This window comes from Vanessa tameamea, chromosome 27 (genome assembly GCF_037043105.1).
Source record: "Vanessa tameamea isolate UH-Manoa-2023 chromosome 27, ilVanTame1 primary haplotype, whole genome shotgun sequence".
In the NCBI taxonomy this organism is placed as follows: Eukaryota; Metazoa; Arthropoda; class Insecta; order Lepidoptera; family Nymphalidae; genus Vanessa; species Vanessa tameamea.
In genome coordinates, this window is record NC_087335.1 from 2,499,797 (window position 1) to 2,523,012 (window position 23,216).

Here is a 23,216-nt window from a genome sequence, read left to right on the forward strand (position 1 = left end):
CTTAAGACCATCGACAATAATATTGTTCTCAATAACAAAACTTTACAATTATTATCTCTAATGCAAACTATGCAATATACGATAACAATCCTTAATACTCATTTTTTTTTTTTTGTAAATAAAGTAAACAACAGTTTGAAAATATTTAAAAAAATATCTCACACGCACTCAATCAGTGTGAAGCGAAATAAAAAAAACGTAAACATTGATAAAAAAAAATAACCGGTAAAAATCATTCATCCGGTGTAACGAGCCGTGTAATACTTAATATTTTATGCATGACGTCATACACCGTAAGCAAATACGATACATTATAGTAGAAACTGTGCGATAATAGATAAATAGGCCGTTACTGCGTATTGATTGATAGGCGAGCTTAAATAAGAAGTTGTAATATTAGAAAAAACCTATTGCACGTATATACTAACTAAAAATATATATTAAACGATTTATTTTTTAACGAATCAATTATAATCATGTCTTAACCAAAGACACTTTAAATTTTTAGGTGCAATGAACTTTAAATGTATTCAATTTTTATATTATATAATTTTGTTAAAACCTTTCTCTAATCACAATTTCGTTACTACAGTTCAATAGTAAACATACATTTACAACATGGAAACGAAAACACGCGGGACAAAAATACAATTGACATAACGGCTTGAAGCTTACATAAAGCTCATAAAAACATTCCTCAGTCATGAATTAAAAAAAAAATACAATAAAGTGACAATATAAATATCTAGTACGAACATCATAGCACTAATGGGTAAAAATATATTATATATATTATAAACAAATGCATAGTTTTATTTAATCTTTGTAAATAAACAGTAAAATATATGTATAATAATATAAATTGAGTTTATGACTTATTGTGGCACTTGGTTTGTTTATATTATTGTATGACAATTTTTAAACATTACTTTTTCTTGGGGTATTACATAAATGTGATTGTTTTTAATTTAAACAACATTATATTCATGAAAAATTCTTATATTGTTTGTCCATTCATATAACACATGTTTAATATAGTAAATAGACACACATAAACTACCTTCTGTTACATTTTTAAAATATATGAGTCATACATAAGCCTGTTTCTTTTCTATAATATATATGTTGAGATCACACAACACATCCCTGATAATGACATAATGATTATAAATAAATCATCATATTATTTAACACAGCCTTTAAATATTTATCAGAAATATTGATCAATATGAAAAACACATATTATTTATATTCTTTAAACATACAAATTTACTTTAATTAATTCTATGTATACTGACTTTAAAATTAACGAACTGATTAAAACAATATGTTTTGATTATATGCCTCATTGTCCGTGAGTCAGACATGAATTGAGTATAAATGTCCAACAATACCTACATATACTTAATTTTAACTGCCAAAAAATTTACATATCAGGTATTCATTAATTGTATTTTAAAACTATTTACTCTATTTATATATGTATGTATGTATTCACAGTCACATCATTAACATCTTTGACATACTAAATTATTATTGTAATAAGAGAATAATATCATCTAAAAAAAGTAAAATCTTTTGTAAGAAAACTGTAACATTAAAATTATTATAAGCTACATACTTGTTGGGGTATACCATTAGCACAATTACATACAATTAAATGGAATTTTGCAATATTTTGCTATAGCATTATTTTGTAATCTAAGCCTTTATGCATAAAATACTTAAATATATAATTGCAAAATTATAGTTCATATACCTCAAACCTACAAGTTGATTTATATTTGATGTCTGTCTTATTAATATTATGTTAATTCAATCAAAATTTAAAATAAATACTATTATAAGTCATGAAATTTTCAAAATCTTGTGCTATTTTATTTATCAGTTAGATAATTTATTTATTTAAACACCATTATTGAGATGAAAGTTTCATAGACCCCGTCATTACTTGGTTAACATAATTTGCTAAAGAAACAGTTGTTGGTTTTATAAACAGGGTTCATAGACTTCAAGCGGATAATGAATTTGATAGTTTAGACTGCATGCAACACTGAACACTTTCTAAGCTAGATTACAGCAACTTGCAGCAGCTTGTTTAAAAGTATATTATTGTATATAATGTTTTATTTGTTTGTTGTTTTAACTTTAAAGGGTCTTTACTACCTAGTATTATACTTTGTAACTGGTCCTGCTTACCAATCTATAGAGTAGAAATTGTTTAAGAATGAGTTGTGTATCTCTTGAATTCTTCATATTTCAATCATTGTTCAAAGAGGATTTTTACAAGAATGTCTAAAAATCAACAGAAAAATATTAATGCATAATTGACTGAGTAGGTGTTCAAATTATAATCTATGTGAGACTTATTTTTTTTTTTTTATAATATTGATCTATTATACCCATTTTTTTCTGAATTCATTGTATAATTTATTAAACAGTTACCAGATATTCCTACTAGACTTTATAATCATTATGTTTTAAATCCCAGTCCCTTAAACAGGATAGAAAATGAGTCTCATCGCATTTGGCATTGTTTCTGCTTATTTTATTCAGATTCGTAATGAGACAATTGTCGAACTAAACTTTCTAACATGACTGAGGAATCTCGAACTGTTAGGACACTTACCTTGAACATAGGGCGCGGGTGCCGTGGCTGAGAGGGAGCCGCAGCGGTGGCCGCCGCAGGGGCCGGCGACGACGTCACGTGGTCCGCCGGCAGCGCCTCCGGCACCGTCTGCAGCGTTGGCCGCATAGTAGTCGACATCTTCCCCTCAACACCAGTTTACTATACACCTCGCTACCCCGCCCTCACCGCTCGCATCCTCCGCAGCCGCGCGCTGTGCCCGCCTGACTGGCCCAGCACCTTCGGACCTCACTTAGAACCGACACTACTACGCCCAACTAACCGCATTTTGGACCGTCAAAATACATTACGATATTTCTTGACCGAACACAAAATCGAGGTAACCAATACCTATGTCACTTTCACGTATATGCTAACGATCGTCGAGATGGAAAACGGAAATAGACACGCAAAAAACTATTAGAAAGCTTACAGTATCTTCTCCTGTCACATAAACACTACCAAAAAATTCGGCGTTTCGGGTATACAATGACGTATCAATCGATTTACTTAACGCGAACCGACTATATAAACGTTACGAAATTGTATAATGACTAAAAGTTCGTCAATTTAATAATAAAATAACTAAAGATATTCACTTAACTCCGCTAAAAGTCCGTATATTCTTGAATTCACTCTCAAGATGGCGGATTTTACCTACTCCTCGTAAATGGGCACAAGGCTGACACGAAAACATCAACCGGCTCTCTATCAATCCCTTTCTTTTGATACTATATGAAATGAGATAGTTGTATGTTAGCGGCTTCAACAAAATTATAAAATACGTCGGGATACGTCATAGAAAACCTGCCAATGAAGCATGCGCAAAAGTAACGAATGAGACCAAATTACAAAATTGAACGCAACATTTGCGTTCCATTTTAACATTTTATAAAATATTTATTTATTTATTAATATTGTTTATATCAATAAAAACTCATATACCCGTATTTGTACAATTCAATGAACGAAAATGTATTGAAAATTTTCATTTTTAATGTATGTACTTATCACTAAATAGTATCTTTAAGTCTATGTTTTACTTACATATTGTTAAATATTGTTAATGTACCTTTTTATAATAAATAAAGTAATATTTTTAACATGTAAATTACTTTACATTATAAAAATATTTTAAATTCCATAATTATATATAAATTTCTACTCCTTATATTTATTGAACGAATTAAAATACAAGTTTAATTGTATAATATAGGACTAAACTAAAATAATCTTAAATTAACTCTTTCTTTGGATTATTTTCTGATGACAAACCATAATAGAATAAAGCTACGACATACACTATACAAATGTCAAATTATTGAAATTGTGAAATTTGAATCTATACAATTTTACTTTGTAATTTGTTTTTCATATGCTTAAAAAGGAAATCATTAGCAATCCCAGGCATCGGTCTAATTAAGAAACAAGTTCAACAGATATATATGAATACACATTAACAATTACCAATTAACATTTTTAGCGTTCTTGGAGTTTATTTTATAATGTGATTACACTTTTTAAATTATTATTTGCAATTGAGAATCTAAAAAAAAGAGATAATATCTAAAATAAATAATTAATTAATCCTTTAGAAGCTATTTATATGCATACTACAGTTGCTCTTTAATAAATCTATAGTCAAGTAATACATTTACCGTAATCTCAAATATAATAAAATCAAATTGGGCACAATGTATTTAAATATTAGTGATTCCTTTTCGTATATTTATTTTTATATGGCAATCTTAAACGCCATTTTATAAAAATGGCTGGCTTGTTGTTGGCGACTGTTGGGCGCTTGTTTGGAAATTAATGTTTGTTTCTTTTAATTATAATGAGTTTGGTTTATCATCAGCTTATATTTTCACGTAGTTCGATACATGACAATGTACTGTGGTGAGTGATTTATTATAAAAGTATGTTAATTTGCATGAAGAATACGGTAACGTAATAACTTTTTGTGGAGCGCAACGTGAGCCTCCTTAACGTTTATAAAAATTCGTGTTATTTCTTAAAATGGATGACAGAATCTATAGAACCTTACGGTTAACGTTATTATGATACAATAAATTAGTGTTTTTTAGTTTATCCATCAAAGATTCTACGTATTTGGTGACCTTAGCACTTTTCTACAAAGAACAATAATTTACGTATTTAACTTGTTATCAATAACCAGATGACTAAACAAATGTCGTAAATGTAATAATTAGTAAACAGTTGTTGATCTAAAACATGTGGCATACATTGACGTTGCCAGGGTTTTGTTATAACGGGCCCTTGGAGGGATTCTACAAATTTAGGTTTGGATAAATATATATATATATATAATTGGATATCTAAGAGTGCTCCAATTTTATAACGGGGGCTGTGTCTACTCAAGTAAAATTATTGCGCCTCCTAGCTACGCCAATGATATCGAACTGAAATTTTTATATTATCATTATTCCATAGACTGTTTTTAAAGTGTATTTCGTATATATGTTTACAAAGTATTACTCTTAAACATTGTTTTGAAATTATAATAAATTGCATTATTTTAATATATTAGCTCAATGCATATAAAATGTGTATTAAACAATCTAATTATACATTTATTTATAAAATACATTATAAACACAAACAATAGCTTAGGTAATTCGTAATGATGTTCAAAATACCAAGTAATTGAGTTTATAAACAAATATTTTTATTATGATAGTGCTGAGAACAAAACTATGTTACATTCCTATTTACAATTAAATTTAATTATATAACAATCTTATCTAAATATAACTTGCAACATGTTTGGTTTGAAATACAAAATAAATAAATTATAAATTTATTATTCAACTACCACGCATACAACTAAAACTAAAATTACTTTGTAATAACAATGTTTATTTAAACATAAAAGTAAAATAAAAAAATTAAGACCTGGAATTTTCAGTTATATAACTATGTGTATCAAAAACTTTCAAATTCAAAGATGATATTTAATAAATATTATTAATTTAACTTATGCTTGGTATAGATCAAATTATTTAACTAATGGTATGATATATAACTATTTATAACACTTAATTCTATTATATTTATGATAAAAATTGTAAAGCTTAAAATGCTATTAAAGATCTAAGTAATTCGCAAGATCCGATTCACCTGGTGTCAATAGGCCTATCTGCACGCTCAACCACCGTACAAATGCCTACCCACTACCTATTAATCATTTACTCATTATTAACAGTAGACTGTTAATAATGAATATTGTATATTGCTGTATTCACCATCAAATAATGTTGTTCGTAACATCACCATTCAAAATCTTCTCAGTTTTGCATTGTGTTGGAATAAGCCAGTAACAGAAACAAGTGACATAATATCTTTCTCTATTCCAACCATAATAGGAAAAAAGCAAACCATGCAACTTTCAACCCAACCATGACAGCAAATTTATGGGATATCATTGGTTGAGAGCTTGATTAATCTATGATATTCACTATGGATTTTCGAAAAAATTGTGTTTTGAACGTTGAAACTTTTATCAGAATTAGAATTGAATGTTAGTAAAATTAAAGTGGAAATAAGTGGTTAAGTGCAATAGTGTTGTATTATAAATAAAGATATATTAATCATAAACTCTTAGCAGTGCACAATGTAGCTGAGTTATTAGCAAATTGCATGAAATACATAAATCTTAGGTTTGTTTATCTTTTTTCCTACTTTCATTGGAATAGGCTATAGCCTATTGTTTGAATTTATGGTGTAAGGAGTGGTGTATATTTCTTACAGTAACAATATTTAAGGGTGATGGTGAAGTCTTACCATTAATTTGTCCATTTTACCGTCTTGGATTTGTTATTTTTTATCTTCTTAAATTATGATAATAATGGATCACTCAATATTAATAATAATAAGCTAAAACAATATTCATGATTAGAAAGAATCCTGTGTTTGTGATAATATACATATACAAACAAAACATAATATAGCATTATTTTTTTGTATGTTGTCTATATTTGTTTTATTTTTATATAATTTTTTTTTAATATTAAATTATGATTATGGGTATGTTGTGGAAGCCAAAATTTAGTTATTGTTAGTTTTAGGCTTTTACACAATTTATAGGGTCAGTGACATATGATTTTAAGAAGTGGGCATGACTAAAAAATTTAGATCGGCCCCTACATGGCCAATAGGGAAATCCACCCCTGATTACTAATATTTATCTATATGTTAAAGTTTTAATGCAAAAGTTCTGTAATTATCATCTCACTTGATAAAAATTTAGTTCTTAATTAGGTAGTAATTTATTTATTGCTATTACTGATTTATAATGAATTTCAGGTTTTTATCAATAAAGATTGTTATAAATCAATTATTGTGAGATATTTTTGTTCTCTTTTTATAAAGTCTATGAACCTATCTTATATTTAAATTATTTTCAGATCAGTAAGCGTGTCACCACTTGCCTGAAACTAATTCTGGTTAAACAGATGTTAAGAAACCTGTACTCCCACCTGTAGATTCATAAGTTTTGTGTAGAATAAGCGTTATAAAAAACAAGCAAGATGTGGCCCGCGTCTCAGTACACGCATACTAACCATGCCCAGGCTACGGTTAAAACAAATGAACATCAGAATCAACAGAACTTGAAGACACTCGGAATGACTTCTGCTATATCTATGGCAGGTTTGTATTTTTTTTTTATTTGTTGTTATGGTTTAAAAATAAAATGACAATAAATAGGTTGGTTTCTTTTATGATTATCTAGTTTTACTGCTCTCTGTTACTTCTACTACTACTCTGTGGGTTGTATTGTGTGATGTTCCTTTCGATAACACATACATATTAAAACTGGACTTGAGATCCTGGATCAGAATTTAATTAGAGTTGATATTATTATTGTTATTCAATAATGAAGCTCAGGTGCTCAATCAAAGAACTTAATTTTTAAATAATATTGTAGCACCAATCAGTACCAATATGATTTATATACGCACTAAACAATGTCATACAACCTTCCTAGAGAAGGACAAAAGTAATTCCGTTCTAAGATAATTATTCACAACTATTAATAGGGTCGTCATAAAATAAAAAAAAAATAAAAATTCGCATGCTATTAAACTTATGATGTTTTCTAATAATTCAAGGTGAATTTTCAAGTATTTCTTAACATTGACTTTAGTCGAGTGATTAGATATTATGCCGTTCAATGCTAATTGTACAAGGTTATTATCATTTGCACAAATGTTGATAAAGTATTAAATCTGAATCTAGATATCATCGACGAGCCTGAAACGACAAGTTGCTAAACTAATTTATTGAGTTACTAGCGATATAACTTATGTAAATCTGCCATTCTGTGTTTGATTTCGTAGACATTGAACATGGGAAGAATTATCTTTACTCTATTGGATCAACTTCATTTTCCTTTTCTTGTGTAAATAGCGTCGATAGCGCAATGGTTTACGGTATAGAAAGTCGCAGGTTCGATGCTGACTCCTATCATCGGTGGAGCCTTCCTAGCACAAGCTTTAAGTTTAATTGCAGGGGTGAATAGGAATATTGGTAATTCCTTTAAATAGGGTATTTTATTAATATTTTTTTAGTAAATGACAAATAATAATAAAAAAAATATTAAAATGTGTTGTTCAAAAGTAATTGAAACTGATTTAACTGTGCAATGATTATTAGCATACTATGTTGTGATATATGATCTTATGTAGTATATTGCAACCACAGGAGAAGTAAAGTCAAATGAATAACTTTGGCAATGAATTGATGTGATATCATTGGACGAATTTTAAATAATATGATATTCATTATGGCTTCGAGAAAATTTGCCGAATTGAATGTCGGTGAAGTTATTATAGGACTTAACGATTAAAGTGGATATAATTAGTTAAGTGGAATAGTGATTATTATAAATGAAAATATGTCAATTGAGAACTGCTATGCACTGGCATAATATAGCAGAGTTATAAGCAAATCGCATGGAATTCGTAAAATTAAACTTAGTTTATATTTATTTATTTTCCTTCAATTGGAATAGGCTATAGACGAAACATCGTTTACATAGAAATAAAAGCCCTTATGGCTCAGTGGTTCAAACCCGGGGCAAGCATCAAGACATACAATTAGTGTTAAATGTATCTCTTGATTGGTGGTGAAGGAAAACATCGTGATCTCCTCACGTGTATCCATCGATGCATCCTGCATGCATTGGAGCAGCGTAGCGGAGTAAACTGGAAACCTCAAAGGGGAGAGGAGGTCGTCGCTTAGCAGTGGGACGTTAACAAGATTGTTACTTTAGGCGAAGCTTAAGAACCAGCGTAAATGGCGCTGCAGAATTGCACCACAATCCTCTGACTTACTATTCAATGCCGGGATTTGCGATTTTATCGCGGCACTTGGAGAACATCGATTCCCTCGCAGGATATTAACGTGTCTAACCTACTGAAAGAGTAAAGAGTATATTTCTTACTGGCTCTAGTTAGAATACACATTGCGTACCTGTAGAGGAGTATGACGTAAACGGATTTTAAAAGGCCCAGTTTAATATTTATAATAAAGACTTCTAAAAGCTTACGTTAAAGTACTCATTGAACTTAAAGAAAGTTGTGTTTGTGTTTATTTCGTCCAACATACAATACAAAACCTCGTAAAATTTAGATTAATAAAGTAGCAGCGGAGTGAATTTGAAAAAATATTTCGTCGAAATTTTGGTTAAAAGCTTACTGAAAGTTTATTTATCAACTTAAAAATAATTGGTTTATTTTTACAATTTATGAATATTTCGATTCAGGTCCAAAGCCAATTGACGTTGAAAAGACGAATGACTTGAAGGATTCCCTCGTGCCGTTTGGCGTGTTCGAGTCGGAGGCCGAGATGCATCATCGCATGGAGGTCCTCGGGGCGCTGCACCGGCTCGTCCGCCAGTGGATCAGAGACGAGTCGCTGAGGAAGAACATGCCGCCGAGCGTCGCTGATACCGTCGGCGGAAATATTTATACATTTGGATCGTACAGGCTCGGGGTGAGTGGGAAAATTTTATTAGTCGACTATTATGATTTTTCACATAGAGGAACGTTATATTTTAGAAATTGTATCATGCCAGCAAATGTGATTTCTTCCTGACTTATATTATGTTATTCGATTCCCTATCGTAGGAAACTTAAAAGAATTGGCTATCGGGATGGGATCGAGATTTACGCGACCAATTCTACTAAGTTATAACGGTTACGATACGTTCCTGTTTATATTCCGATCCAACTTCGACCGAACCGCAACTGGATCATTGTCTCAGTAGAATAGAAACGGCGTAAGGGCAGCGATTACGTTCTGCTTCGAATGCGTTAGAATGACATTCTGTCAGTAAAATTGACCCACGGTCGATGACAGTTACAAATGATAGTATATTGGCCATGTAAATGAGAAAAAGAGAGCCGCGATGGCATAAGGGTCAGAACACGTGAATCTCAACCGAAATTTGGTTCTGGGCTCTAATCCAGATAAGCACCAAAATTCTGACGATCTTTGATTTGTGTTTTTCATTTGTATCGTGATTATCGGTGAACGAAAACGCCTTGTGTCCCATGCACTTCTGCTACATGTTTATACACCAACGCACGGAACAGCGTGGGGGCGATAACATTCTCCTCTAGTGGATGGAACGCCTTTGCACAGCAGTGGAACATCTACAGGTTGTGTAAGTTCTAACTTATAACATTGATAAAAACTGTCGTCAAAGATCGATTGCAGGAACTGCTAAGGTGGTGAGTCTGTCGAGTATTATTCTTGATTTTCATTATTCAAGTTCCACATATATAATATATTTTACATCGTGTTAAATATATTAAAACATTTTAATCCTTAGTAAAAATGGATAGTTATAACTTTCCTATTCCGTTCTTATCCTAATATCTGCTGATATATATTTTATAACTTTAAAAAAAAAAACAAAATTCAATATAAAATCCACTTCAAAATCTTATCCACTTTATAGTGGTTAAGATTTATGAATTCTATATTGATCTACGGAGAATGATGTACTAAATGATTATGAATATACTCGTACATCCTAATAGTTCGCACATGAGATCGACAAGTGCTCAAGCATTGCCTCGCAACTCCCCAGGTCCACCACCGCGGTGCCGACATAGACGCCCTGTGCGTCGCGCCGAGGCACATCGACCGCGCCGACTACTTCCAGTCCTTCTACGAGCTGCTCAAGACGCAGCCCCAGGTGTGTACAGCTGCAGCACCCCACCCAATTATCAATAATCTGTACACTCTGTACACAACAGACTAGCGAACAGCGCAATTGATGTTATGTGGTACCACCGCTCGAAGACATTGGTAATATAAGAGATATTAATCATCATGCGCCGCCAATGTTATATTTATATTATATTTAGCCATATTTAAATATAGTATTTTAATCGGTATTTACTGCACTGCACAAAAACGTTCTTGAACGGGCATTTTGTTAAACAATGATTTGTCTCTTTCTGTCATCATTGATTTCACATTCGAAGAAAGAAGACAGCCTTGTTTAACTAAATCACCCTTCTCAACATTTGAACAAGATAATAGGTGAGCCCTGTTGAAGTGAAGTCATCAGTAGCATATACTTTAATTTCCAGGTGAAAGATTTAAGAGCAGTGGAAGATGCATACGTGCCCGTGATCAAGATGAACTTTGATGGCATTGAAATTGATTTACTGTTTGCTCGGCTCGCTCTGAAGGAAATACCAGGTCAGTTTACATATGGCAAACATTAGTCTTTAGGTAGTTGACACTTTGCATTATGGTAATGTGATTGCTAAGGCCTCAAGTTGCTGCAGTTATTCACATTCAACGTATTAAAATGTTATTAAGCACCAATTAAATAATATCTAATTAATAAACAAAATAAATATGTACTTTATTCAGGTAGGCCTTTGTTGTCTGATTGATTAAAGTTGAAGTTGAAGTTTTGCATTGGCAATTTCTGTGATTGTATAAGTAACATATCTCTTTTCTTTTTAGATTCCTTTGATCTCCGAGATGATATACTTCTCAAGAATTTGGATCAAAAATGCGTCCGGTCTCTCAATGGATGCAGAGTGACCGATGAGATACTGCGTCTCGTGCCTAATATAAATAATTTTAGATTGACGTTGCGGGCGATCAAGCTATGGGCTAAACGTACGTGTGCCGACTTGTTTTTTTGTCAATCAACGTCACCAAAACAGCAATACAGCGGAAGTCTCCCGCAGGTCACGGCATCTACTCCAACACGCTGGGCTACCTGGGCGGGGTGTCGTGGGCCATGCTGGTGGCGCGCACGTGCCAGCTGTACCCCAACGCGCTGCCGGCGACGCTGGTGCACAAGTTCTTCCTGGTGTTCAGCCAGTGGAAGTGGCCGCAGCCCGTGCTGCTGAAGCAGCCGGACGCGGTCAACCTCGGCTTCCCCGTGTGGGACCCGCGCGTCAACGTGGCCGACCGCTTCCATCTCATGCCGATCATCACGCCCGCCTACCCGCAGCAGAACTCCACCTTCAACGTGTCGGCGTCCACCCGCACCGTCATCATGGAGGAGTTCCGCCTGGGTAGGGCCGCGCCTGACGACCGGCTGACACCAAACCCCTCCGCCCGCTGACGCCCCGCGTGTTGCAGGGCTGGCGATCACGGACGAGATCATGCTGAGCAAGTGCGGCTGGGAGCGGCTGTTCGAGGCGCCCAACTTCTTCTCGCGCTACAAGCACTTCATCGTGCTGCTGGCGTCGTCTGCGCGGGCGCTGGACCAGCTGCAGTGGTGCGGCCTCATCGAGAGCAAGATCCGCCACCTCATCGGTGAGCGGCCGCTTGCGTCTTCTTACAACTGCTGGAATTTATGCTCGAAATTTACTGATTTTTAACGTACTGTTTTAGCACATTATATTTAGATTATTAATAAGTAAATACAATGATGTCAGGTTGAGTTAGCGATCTGCTTAGCCAAATGCCATTCATCAACTTTTCTAGTTACGAAAGTTACTATACTGTGTGATCTCTCTGAATACGAGAGTAACAGTGATGTTTCACTGGTTGTAGGAGTTTTTTAAATGCGTTACAGATCGTATAGTGCAGCTGTCCTTGCCGATATTTTCAATCATTTGTTTGACAATTATTTAATCATCATGTCCGTATTGATATCTCATATATGTCACCACAATGATTTAATTTCTACCAATATAATACAAAAAGTTATAACTAAACAGTGATGTGTGAAATATTTGGAGATTATTGAAGTAATGAGACCTTTGTTTTTATGATTACAGCGACATTAGAAAGAAATCAACACATAACAATAGCCCACGTGAACCCCGAGTGCTACAATTCCGTACCGCTTAGCACTAACAACGGGCAGCCATTAGCTCTGCCACCAGGTAAGTAGGGTGTACAAAATGTCTCCTATTTTATTTTTAGTTAAATAGTTGTTGAATGTTACTCTTGCCTCTTAGAAGAATGATGTTATGTCCCTTGTGAATGAAGACAATAATACTTAGTATTGCTGCTTGACGATAGAATAAGTGAGCAAATTAACTTGAGTGTTTCCAATAATTGCAAAGAAGTTTTGTAAAGTACATACATTTAGGTGTTTTGCTTTGTAGGTTAAAGCATACAAGTATAAACGTGTATCACGTGGACATCGTTAATGATTTATTTGGTTAATATCGTTGATCAGAAGCATGCTCTTTATGATATTAACCGTATACAATATATATTCTACTTGTTTACTCTTGCGATATATATGTCACTGTAAGATTACAAACATCGTTAGATTACAATCTATCTCGTCAGATTGTAAACTGACGAAATATTGTGAACCGTGAAATATGACAGGTAATCTTACGGTGACGTACATACATAAGAACATTGGCTTGAATTGAGAAATTAATATTTAAATGGTTAGTGGATTAGTATATCTTCATAAATGTTTCTCTATATTCTTTGTGGCTTACCGTAAGTATAGCCGATTCCATAAGAGTAAATATAAATAAACAACTTTGACCTTGAATTGACGACAATTCATCGGTCCAAATGTAAATAACCTCATCGTATCTGCGATAAATGGCCCTTTATTGTCATGTGTTGTCAATATATATTAATCAAGAACTGTTTGTTATTGATAAATCTAGGTATTGTTTATCTTTGCTTCTCGCTCAATTTGAACATATAGTCTAAGATCCGGCTGCAGAATCAGTGTACCCATCGAGTTTTTGCTAAAAACCAAACTTTTACACATTTATGATTCGGAGAATTTATATCTACCAGGTTGCCTATCAAAATGTGGCCGCTAGTATTTTTAATTAAATTATTGATAGTTCTTATTCCGTCATAAATTTCGTTGACTTGTTTTTTCAATAAAATGTCGTCCACTTTACGGCAACACCTATAAAGACTCTGAAAAATCATGGTTGCTGTTGCACATCTGGCCGCACCTCTCCGCAGCCAGGTTTACACAGGTATGATTTTGTTAAAATTTATGTGTATATGTAAAAATTTGGTTTTTAGCAAATACTCGATGGGAACACTGATTCTGCATCCGGATCTCGTACTAATAGTATGTAAAAGTGCCTGCTCAACTCTTGAGTAGATAAGTAGTAGTAAACTGAAATGTTAATTTTATATATGTAAATTAATTTCAGGCACACCGGTGCCAGCGGACGTCGCATTAAATGAAATAAACAAAAATGATAAGGTAAGTTGAGCTTAGTTGTAACTTACTTTAATATTTATAAGTTTTTTTTTTTATATATCAAACATTGATCAATTCTTGAACAAGCTTCAGCTAAGAATTGTCTGTAATAATTAGAATTTGTACGAAACTTCCCTCTTTAATATGTCGTTAAGAATTTTTTCATCATCATCATTCATAAAAAAAATTATTTACAAATTCAATGGCAAAGGAGTAAATCACAGTTGTTTTAGTTGTTTGTTTATTCAGCTGATAAATATGTCTTTGTATTTGTTATCCAGGGCGAGGTGATAGCCAACGTGTGTTCGATGTGGTTCATCGGGCTGGTGTTCGACAAGACCAACGTGAACGTGGACCTGACGTACGACATCTCGTCCTTCACCAAGGCCGTCCACTACCAGGCGGAGAACACTAACATGTTACGCGAGGGAATGACGATAGAGGTAAACAATAAATATATCATATTTACATTGTTTTATATTGCGTATTTTCTATATATTTTAAATGATTCGAAACTGTAATGAATAAGTTAGAGTTTTGATGTGACTGATGCACCAGTAATTATAAGTAATACATAACATACCATAACTAATACAGAGAAGTTGGTGACGTAAAGTATATGAATGTGCGAGACAATTCATTAACTGAAGATAGTTGTTTCAACATAATGTGATTTACAAGCTTATCTGTACAAAATCATACCGCTAAACAATTATATGGTGTGTGTCGCGTTGTTTTGTGCAGTGACGGTAACTTGGGAGTTTCCCCCAAATATGGGGGAAATAAGGGGGTTCATTTATTTAGTGATCTTTTTAACAAAATAAAAAGGAATAGGAAAGAAATGTTTAAAAGTAAAAATAAAGAAAAACTAAATTTAAGGAAAGAGAAGTTAAGTAATAAAAAATAGAAATTATTTAATTTCAAACGCTTATCTAAAATTTCCTCTCAAACAGGGGTGATTGTAAAGTGGGGCTTCAGACTTATTCAGGGGAATCAGTTAGCATCACCGGTTACCTTCGCGCAGTGTGCTCAGTGAGGCCGGTTCCGTTGCAGGCGCGGCACGTGCGGCGCAAGCAGCTGCACCAGTTCCTGTCGCCGTCGCTGCTGAAGCGCGAGCGCACGGCGTCCGGCAACAAGCGCAAGCTGGACGCGCCGCAGCCGCCGCTGCACAAGAAGACCAAGCGCCTGTCCGAGAGCAGCGTGAGTGCAGCCCCTCTGCTGGCTAGCGTCACGACCTCGCGGGGGCTGGGTTCGAATCCCGCCACGAGAGTTAGAACATTTGGAATATAGATAATAACACCTGTATCGGATGCGGTTTTGAGTTGACCCACCTTGGGCAAGATGAGATTCAGAAGTAACCCTTAAAAAAATGACATTATTACCTCGGAAATTATTCGTGATTGACATAAATCGAGGAAAATTAAATATATATATATTTTGTTTCACAGACCGATGATATCAGTTGCTTTTCATACAACGAAGATTCAAACTCGTCCAATATGTATGAGGTTAACCTCCAGAACGGAAACGCGTCGAGCCACACCCCGCAGGAGGCGGACAGGAACAAGTCGGCTGCGGAGAAGCAGATGGCGCCGGCGACGGAGCACCCTTCCACGTCGAACAGTATTGCGTGTACGTAGCAGTACGAGGAGTGGCGCCAACGGTTCATTTACGGAACCAGTAACGTCAAAATGCACAGAGTTAAACGCGCCTAAGACGCTAAGTGTATAGTTAAGTGGGCCTCAGTGGCTACGAGAAACTCCAACGGAGACACGGTAAGACGATATGTCTATAGTGACAGTGAATAGTGCTTAAGGACCGCGACTGAATGTGACAGTTAACGGATAACAGATCTAAAGTTTTTTATTCGTTTTGGTGCAATAGCTTTGGGAAGCTGCCGATTTTACTATGGGTAAGTCAGAAATATGTGTAAATTTGCCCTCAAATCTTGATACATTGATCTATACTAGAAATAGATAAACTCGTATTAATGTAGTCACGATTGATAACGAATATTTCTTATTTATTCGTTAGATGTTGCACGGCAGAGCGTCGTCGTTACGTAAGTTCAATTACATAGAATAAGATGTTGAAAAATAACAGTTTGATAATTTGACATGCGAAGGTCCATTATTAGTTATGTTCGTGGATATTGTTTCATTGCAGGTCCCCGGGGGCACGCGGCTGACATGTGAGTTGGTTCAAACAATAGATAGGATGATCTATTGGGGTTTGCGAGGGGACTATTTAAAATTTGCACTAGTCTAGGAGAAATTGTTATATGCATTTACATGAACATTACATATTTCTTAAATAGATGGTCAACTTTTATAGTTCACTAATTTAATGTGTCAATATAATCAACATTTCAATTTAAATAAAAATCTGTATAATATTGTAAAAATCTTCACTAGGAATATTGATTAATGAGATATAAATAGTTTTCTTGCAAACGCCACAGTAGTACAAAGTGGAAGAAACTGTGTTTTGTGAATCGTTTAAAATAATTCATTAACCTTGTGTTTTAAATTTTATTATATTTCTCGTCCATTATTTATGAAGTAGCAATTGATTACAAGAAAATACCTTATAAATTTCTTCTACTTGTTGATTTATTCACACTATTCCAAAATTATATCAGTCAGCTTCGTAATTGTTTGCATTGTTCTTCTTAATGTTTTACTTATTATGACGATCTTCATCGTAAGTATTATAATGTACTCATTTTGCACTAAATAAAACTGAAATTTACAATTTAAGCTCTTGTATAAACTTGTAAAAATAACATAGGTATTGTAGATTATTGGTGGTCATTAGTGGTGAACGATTGTGAGATTTATTGATGGTTCAATCGTTATCGAATATATTTCGATTAAATTCATAAAGTAGTACTCATTTGTAGCACACATCTCATCGAACTAACCGTGGTATAAAGGTCATGTTTTAAATGTAAATATATTAACTAGTAATTGTACGATTATATGTTAATAATTCAATTCAATTATTGGCAAGGTGACCCTTAGTTGTGTCAACAACATCAATTATTAAGCATATTTTTTCAACAATTATAAATGTGTCTATGTGTTACTAATTGTCTATTATATCAATTCAATGATAGGTATGTTGTACATGGAACCTTTATAGAAACGAAATAGCTTTTTGAGTAAAAGAACCAATTACCAAATTGCTTAACAATGTGATTAGCTATATGCATAAAGGATGTAGATTGGAATTCGGTTTTACATTAATTACTTGTTGCAATTATAAATGAAACATCTGTGTTTAAGACTTTTCTATGTTTTACATTTCAAGGAAATCATGATAATGTTACTCGTGCCATTGTTCAATTTGGAAGTTGAAGTATGCTATAAAACGAAGACAATCGCGCTTTTTTAAATTTCTTTGTTAAAAACATTTAAATGACAGACAAAGCTCATCGTGTCCTTTCATAGTTCCGCTAACTACATCGCCGAAACTAATTAAAACGCCATTATTTTACAAATTCATAATGAATGCCATGTCATTACAAGGTCAAAGTTGTTTTTTTTATTTTTACTCCTACCATTGGAATCGACTTCAAAGTGTTATTAATATTTTATGTTAAATAATGACACTGCCAAATTATGTATTTGTCATAATGTATAATAATTTGTTATTGTTTTTATCAAATGCTTTTGACATCCTGTTAGTATAATAAACCATTTTTGAAGTACACATAAAATAGTTATATCAGTAACATGTTGCAGCTATTCATTTATACCTGACACTTTGTGTCAGGGTAATGCCTGTACACTGCATGTGTAGTTCTACCATTACTTTTAGATACATAACAGACATAATTGTAAATGTATGAGGAGGTATCACATGTTGTAACGAATTGTTATTTTTAAGTCGATGGATATTAGTAATTTCTAATATATTACTAGATTTTTTAAAATTCTATTCGTAAAGTAGATATTTTATGTGTAGATGAAAATGTTTACATACGATTTTTTTATATTATAAATGAATGTATTAGTCAAATATAAGGAGAATGATGCAAATATACCTAACAATAGTGTCTCAAATTATTGAACAAATTGTATGTGCTGGGATATTGAGAATAAATCTGTGTTTGATATATGTATCGTGATTTCTTTTAAACCTCACCAAATGTCTTTATGTATAGAGTAAAAAGAATCCATTCAAACTCCATGAGACATGAAAATAAAAGTAATTCAACTTTCTATATATTGAAATAACATTTGCAAATGACAATAATTTAAGTTCCTTATGTGTTTGAAAATATATATCTTTATAATTGTTTTAAACAAACTGCAAACACAATTTAAAGTTCAATAATTAAAAAAAATGTAGTGTTTGAGTTGTTTACATATAGTTAGTATTTTGTAATTTTATGTGTTTAAGAGAAATCATGTATCATGATAGTATTAAATTTATTAATAGTAAAAATGATTCCACCTAGTTAATAAGACTCAAATGTAGTTCTCTTTAAGGACTTTCTCGATATTTTGTAAGTTGTATATATAATAGCCAATTCATTATAATTATATATGAAAAATATATTGGAAAAAAATAAAAAAATAAATATTTACAAAAGGGAAAATCGTTTTCATTTAAAACCTTTTTATTAAAAATGTATACTTTTATTTATCCTTATTAATAAAATAGATGTATAAACACATAATTTTTTACAAAATCTAATGCATATTTATTGGATAATACTTCATTTTAATTAGCATTCATTTATACTAGATTTTCTGTCACTGTAAAAGAAAGAGAAAAATTAAATAATTATTGTTTGTTTTTTAATAAAGATTAAATAATTATCGTTTAAATAGTAAAAAAATATATATTTCTGTTGTAATTTTCTTAAGTTAATTGATAGCAAGAATTATAGAATATAATTTGGATAAAATACTCAAATATTACTCTTTTAAAACAGACCAATGGTTCTATCCTTTTAGTTTTTCTTTGTATGACTGTAATGAGTGTATACTCAGAATCTAGATACAGTAAAGTCCCGACAAGGGTATAGATCTATTCATTCATTCATTCATCCAGAAAATTCACACAGATTTTTTTATAATAAGGCGAATATTTTCAATATATACATTATACATATATTGGTGCGATTCCATGATATATATGCTGCGACTTTTGTTGCCATTCTATCTTCTGGCAATTGAATTTACTATCCTATGTCATAATATTTCGGATAATGTGTTAACAGTTACAGACATGCTATGTTTTTATTATTGTAGTTATAATAAAAAGTATATAAATCTACCATTTCGACTCTTTAATAATATTGTTGTTTATGACAACACATACTAATATCGAAAAATTTTAGTATAAGATTATACAGATCATGAAAACCAAAATCATCTCACGTCAAACGTTTAACAAAACGATGTACAATTATTACCCATTTAGGTGTTTGTATCGCGTCATTGTGTGCTGCTTGTAACTCCAATATTTCGTTCTGTATAGACACGCTCAGTTCTTGGATCGGGACCGTCTCAGTTTTCCAAAATACATTCTGATGTTTGCTCGTACGGTTTCTTCGTTTGTGCGCTTTGAGATGCACCTTTGATGGAGAATAATATAGTCATTATAAGTCTACAAGAGTATCAAATGCCATAGAGCATCATCTCATCAGTAGTGATTTTATTATGATAATAGAGTATTAATTATTAATATTATTATAAAATTTCAATTTTGTAAAAACTAATGAGACTCACAAGCTACAATTACTTCATGAGACACATATAATGATGTCGATATCTTGAACGGAAAGACTGAGTATATAAATAGTTCGTATACACAAAGTGCAGCGATATTTTCTTAAGGAGGAGCGTCGGGCAGAGCGGACAGACGCACGAGTACCTTCTTGATGTGCGTGTTGACCATGGAGCGCAAGTGGAAGAGCGCGGGGCAGAGCGGGCAGCGGCGCGCGGGCGCGGTGTGCGCGCAGACGGCGTGCTGGTTGCGACGGTTCAGCGACACGAAGCCGCGCCCACACACCTACAATGTTAAACATTTTATTATTCATGGAAACATTGGTAATAACAAAAATTATAGAATAAATTGTTATTATGTAATGTTACAGGCACGATATACATGTCCGATGTATGGACAGTACTGTTTATTGATTTAGATTCTTCATATCATCTCACCATTTCCGTTCTACTCAAAATTGCTAATTTGAGATGCTTCTCAAAAATAATATTGTATAATCTTAGTTTAATGAATATTTACGTTATAGGTATACTTATTATTATTAAAGAGTATTCCGGCATAATGTAACATCTTATGAGATTTGGACGTAGACAATTTTACTACTTTTTAATAATATTATATATTCCTACAAATATAAGTATACGATAAATGTTTTTGAGACCTAGGACTCACTTACATCACAAACATAAGGTCTCTCATTGGTATGTAGCCTTTCATGCCACAGCAGTGCCCTTTCGTCCACAAAGTCTCGTCCGCAAGTAGGGCATGTGTATTTCCGCTTTTTTTTAGTGCCTTCATTTTTAATTTGGCTCGGATTTCGTCTGAAAAAAAATAAAATTACTAAGTTATTTCTGTAGTATTATTTGCTAATTAAATTAATCCAAAATCAAATTATATAGAAGTAATCATTCGATTTTTTTTTTTTTTATAAAACAGCCAAATTTTTATTTTACTTATAAATAAACTAATATGTATATTTAGCAGTCACCACTGCCCATAGACTGCGCCATAATAACTTTTTACCATTTCTTACATAGCCAATGCACAACCATCACTGAGAACTGTAATGTTATGTCCCTTGTGCCTATTTATTACAAACATGCATTAGTTACTTTTTAAATTCAGGATTTCTTAAATTAAAATGAAATGTAGGAATACTAACTTAACATCATTATTCATTTCATGTTTCTTTATATGCATCTCGAAGCTAATCTCTCCCTTGTACATTCGCCCACAGTAATAACAAGTATATTTCTTAACATGTTTTTTGTCATTGTGTTCTTTCAAATGCTCCGCACTTTTAAGTATCAGACCACATATTTCACAAATGTGAGCACCCTCTAATTTACTCATATTTTTCATTTCTTCGTGCCACTTGAAATGGGCAATGATGGTTTCACGTTTTTTGAATACTGTATTGCATATAGCACATGTGTGTATCCCTGTGTGAGTTTGTAGATGATTGTTGAACTCCTGTTCATCTTCTATTATGGCTTGACATACCTAAAATATTAAATACTTTCAAACTATGTCATATTTCAATACAATATTAATATTTAATTTTTTGAAATTTAATACACACAATAATATAAATTATATAATTTTTTTTCTACTTAGAAACATTGATTATGAAACAAAGAATTACTAAATTACTTCACTTAATTTCATTTCAGACTATTGTTGCAGTTAAATAATCTTAACTAAAATAACAATATGCAACAATGTGAAATTGTATATCAATAACATATTATTAATTTATTTTAAATATACAACCTTGCAGACAAACAAATCTACCCCATGTTCTTCCTTCATATGTTCCTTCAGCTTCCTAACAAATCTGTATCTAACGGGGCATCGACTGCACATCTTGTATTCCATTGGATTCCGTTTCCTTTTCTTTTTCTTCTTTAAAATACTTGTTTCTGGTATTTGTTTTAAAACTTCACTGAAATCATTTTGACTATTTTCCAGAGACATCAGTGTTCCGTCTTCCTGTGGCTTATAAAAGGATGGTTCACCGTTTTCTCCCATAATAATCAGTATATTTTCCTCAAAGTTATCTTCTACTTTTAATTCTATTTTCATTTTTCGTTGAACATTTGTTTTGCCCATGTCATGTTTGTCATATAGCTCTAAATTTTTGTCATTTGAACAACTTTGAAATGGAAATTTATCAATATCAAAGTCATATTCAAAGTTATCTGGCTGTACACTCGGTAAAGTTATGCAAAGGGACTCTGCGGCTAGTTTTTCTGGTTCATCTATTGAATTTAATTGATTATTTAATTCGTCTACATAAAAATTAAGTAAATTTTCACTTTTTTGGGTTAATAAATAGAACTTGTAGGCTTCTGAGGCTGTTACAAAACAGCTTGGGCATATTTTAAATTTATGCATAGCTGAAAGCTGAAAAATGAAATACAATTGTGAACTAATGCGTATTCTAACAATAATATTGTGATAATTAAAACATTTATTATAAATATTTGGAAACAATTTGTAATCACATCTCATAAACTTACTCGAATATGACAAACAATTTCTAGAATATCTGCGATAGAATATTCAACGTTTTCTTTACAAACAGTAGTAAAAGCATCCTCGTAAAGATCTTCTAAAGGTAAGAGACATATCCGACAAAACTTGTGCTCAAATGTACCATTTACGATATGTTTCACAAGATCTTGTAAATTTATGGCCTTCGCCATTTTTCGTGTATCCTGAAAAACACTTTATAAGAAAAAATAACTTGAAAGCACATTTTTCATTAACATTAAATTATTGTTTCTGACACAAAATTTAGAATTTACCACCGAAACTGTTACTATCGATGCGTTCTTGAGTATACAATTTTGCGGTTCGTTCATGAATCTTCAGGCGCCATTTTGATTTTTTAAGCTTATGTTAGATCAACGCCAGTAAAATGCCTATATTTGACATGATAATCATAAAACAATCTTTAAACAATAAATAAAAATGTATCATTTTCATTATTTCAGGTAATGATGAGTACATAAAAGCAAATGATTTAATGTAACACATATTTTAACAAAGCCTTAATTAATTTTGTTAACAGCATTTATTTTCAATGAATTACTGTAATTTTAAGTATGCCATGAATCAAATGAAAGTTGATACTAC

The 23,216-nt window shown here is 32.5% G+C and overlaps 3 protein-coding genes across 5 annotated transcripts in view; 1 reads left to right on the forward strand and 2 right to left on the reverse strand.

Annotated features, from left to right (window-relative positions):
- The window catches only part of LOC113392040 (serine/threonine-protein kinase MARK2-like), a 169,193-nt gene extending 165,792 nt beyond the window's left edge, over window positions 1–3,401 (reverse strand). Inside the window, exon 1 of the mRNA XM_064219328.1 lies at window positions 2,630–3,401. Coding sequence (XP_064075398.1) covers window positions 2,630–2,767 — 138 coding nt within the window. The 5' untranslated portion in view covers window positions 2,768–3,401. The remainder of the gene's footprint in view (window positions 1–2,629) is intronic.
- A 984-nt stretch (window positions 3,402–4,385) lies between these two features.
- LOC113391977 (poly(A) polymerase type 3) lies at window positions 4,386–16,697 on the forward strand. Of its 3 annotated transcripts, none has more exons than XR_003368371.2 (14): window positions 4,386–4,525; window positions 7,054–7,297; window positions 9,414–9,643; window positions 10,746–10,853; window positions 11,254–11,365; window positions 11,639–11,797; window positions 11,869–12,201; window positions 12,269–12,445; window positions 12,913–13,020; window positions 14,284–14,336; window positions 14,615–14,776; window positions 15,387–15,533; window positions 15,782–16,245; window positions 16,368–16,697. XR_003368371.2 is itself a non-coding variant. In XM_026628142.2 (13 exons), the coding sequence occupies exons 2-13, from the start codon at window positions 7,177–7,179 to the stop codon at window positions 15,971–15,973; spliced, it is 1,902 nt and encodes a 633-aa protein (XP_026483927.1). In that variant the 5' UTR covers window positions 4,386–4,525; window positions 7,054–7,176; the 3' UTR covers window positions 15,974–16,697. The 3 variants fall into 3 exon arrangements, 1 of the variants encoding a protein (XP_026483927.1); XR_003368372.2 differs by having other exon boundaries at window positions 16,500–16,697; XM_026628142.2 differs by having other exon boundaries at window positions 15,782–16,697.
- A 2,260-nt stretch (window positions 16,698–18,957) lies between these two features.
- Window positions 18,958–22,944, reverse strand: LOC113391978 (zinc finger protein 484-like). The gene is made up of 8 exons (XM_064219236.1): window positions 22,901–22,944; window positions 22,598–22,823; window positions 21,849–22,481; window positions 21,238–21,578; window positions 20,752–20,896; window positions 20,223–20,360; window positions 19,762–19,923; window positions 18,958–19,099 (listed from the first exon to the last, which is right to left on the reverse strand). The coding sequence occupies exons 2-8, from the start codon at window positions 22,781–22,783 to the stop codon at window positions 19,097–19,099; spliced, it is 1,608 nt and encodes a 535-aa protein (XP_064075306.1). The 5' UTR covers window positions 22,784–22,823; window positions 22,901–22,944; the 3' UTR covers window positions 18,958–19,096.
- Between the last annotated feature and the right edge of the window lie 272 nt (window positions 22,945–23,216).

What these genes read in the sequence shown, in the direction of transcription:
- LOC113391978 (XM_064219236.1), bottom strand. Translation starts at nt 22,783, where the DNA reads ATGGCGAAGGCCATAAATTTACAAGATCTTGTGAAACATATCGTAAAT. An exon ending in TAGATTTGTTTGTCTGCAAG is followed by an intron (nt 21,579 to 21,848) that starts GTTGTATATTTA and finishes TTAATATTTTAG; the next exon opens with GTATGTCAAGCCATAATAGA. An exon ending in AGAGACCTTATGTTTGTGAT is followed by an intron (nt 20,361 to 20,751) that starts GTAAGTGAGTCC and finishes TTAACATTGTAG; the next exon opens with GTGTGTGGGCGCGGCTTCGT.
- LOC113391977 (XM_026628142.2), top strand. Translation starts at nt 7,177, where the DNA reads ATGTGGCCCGCGTCTCAGTACACGCATACTAACCATGCCCAGGCTACG. An exon ending in TTCTGCTATATCTATGGCAG is followed by an intron (nt 7,298 to 9,413) that starts GTTTGTATTTTT and finishes ATTTCGATTCAG; the next exon opens with GTCCAAAGCCAATTGACGTT. An exon ending in GCCATTAGCTCTGCCACCAG is followed by an intron (nt 13,021 to 14,283) that starts GTAAGTAGGGTG and finishes AATTAATTTCAG; the next exon opens with GCACACCGGTGCCAGCGGAC.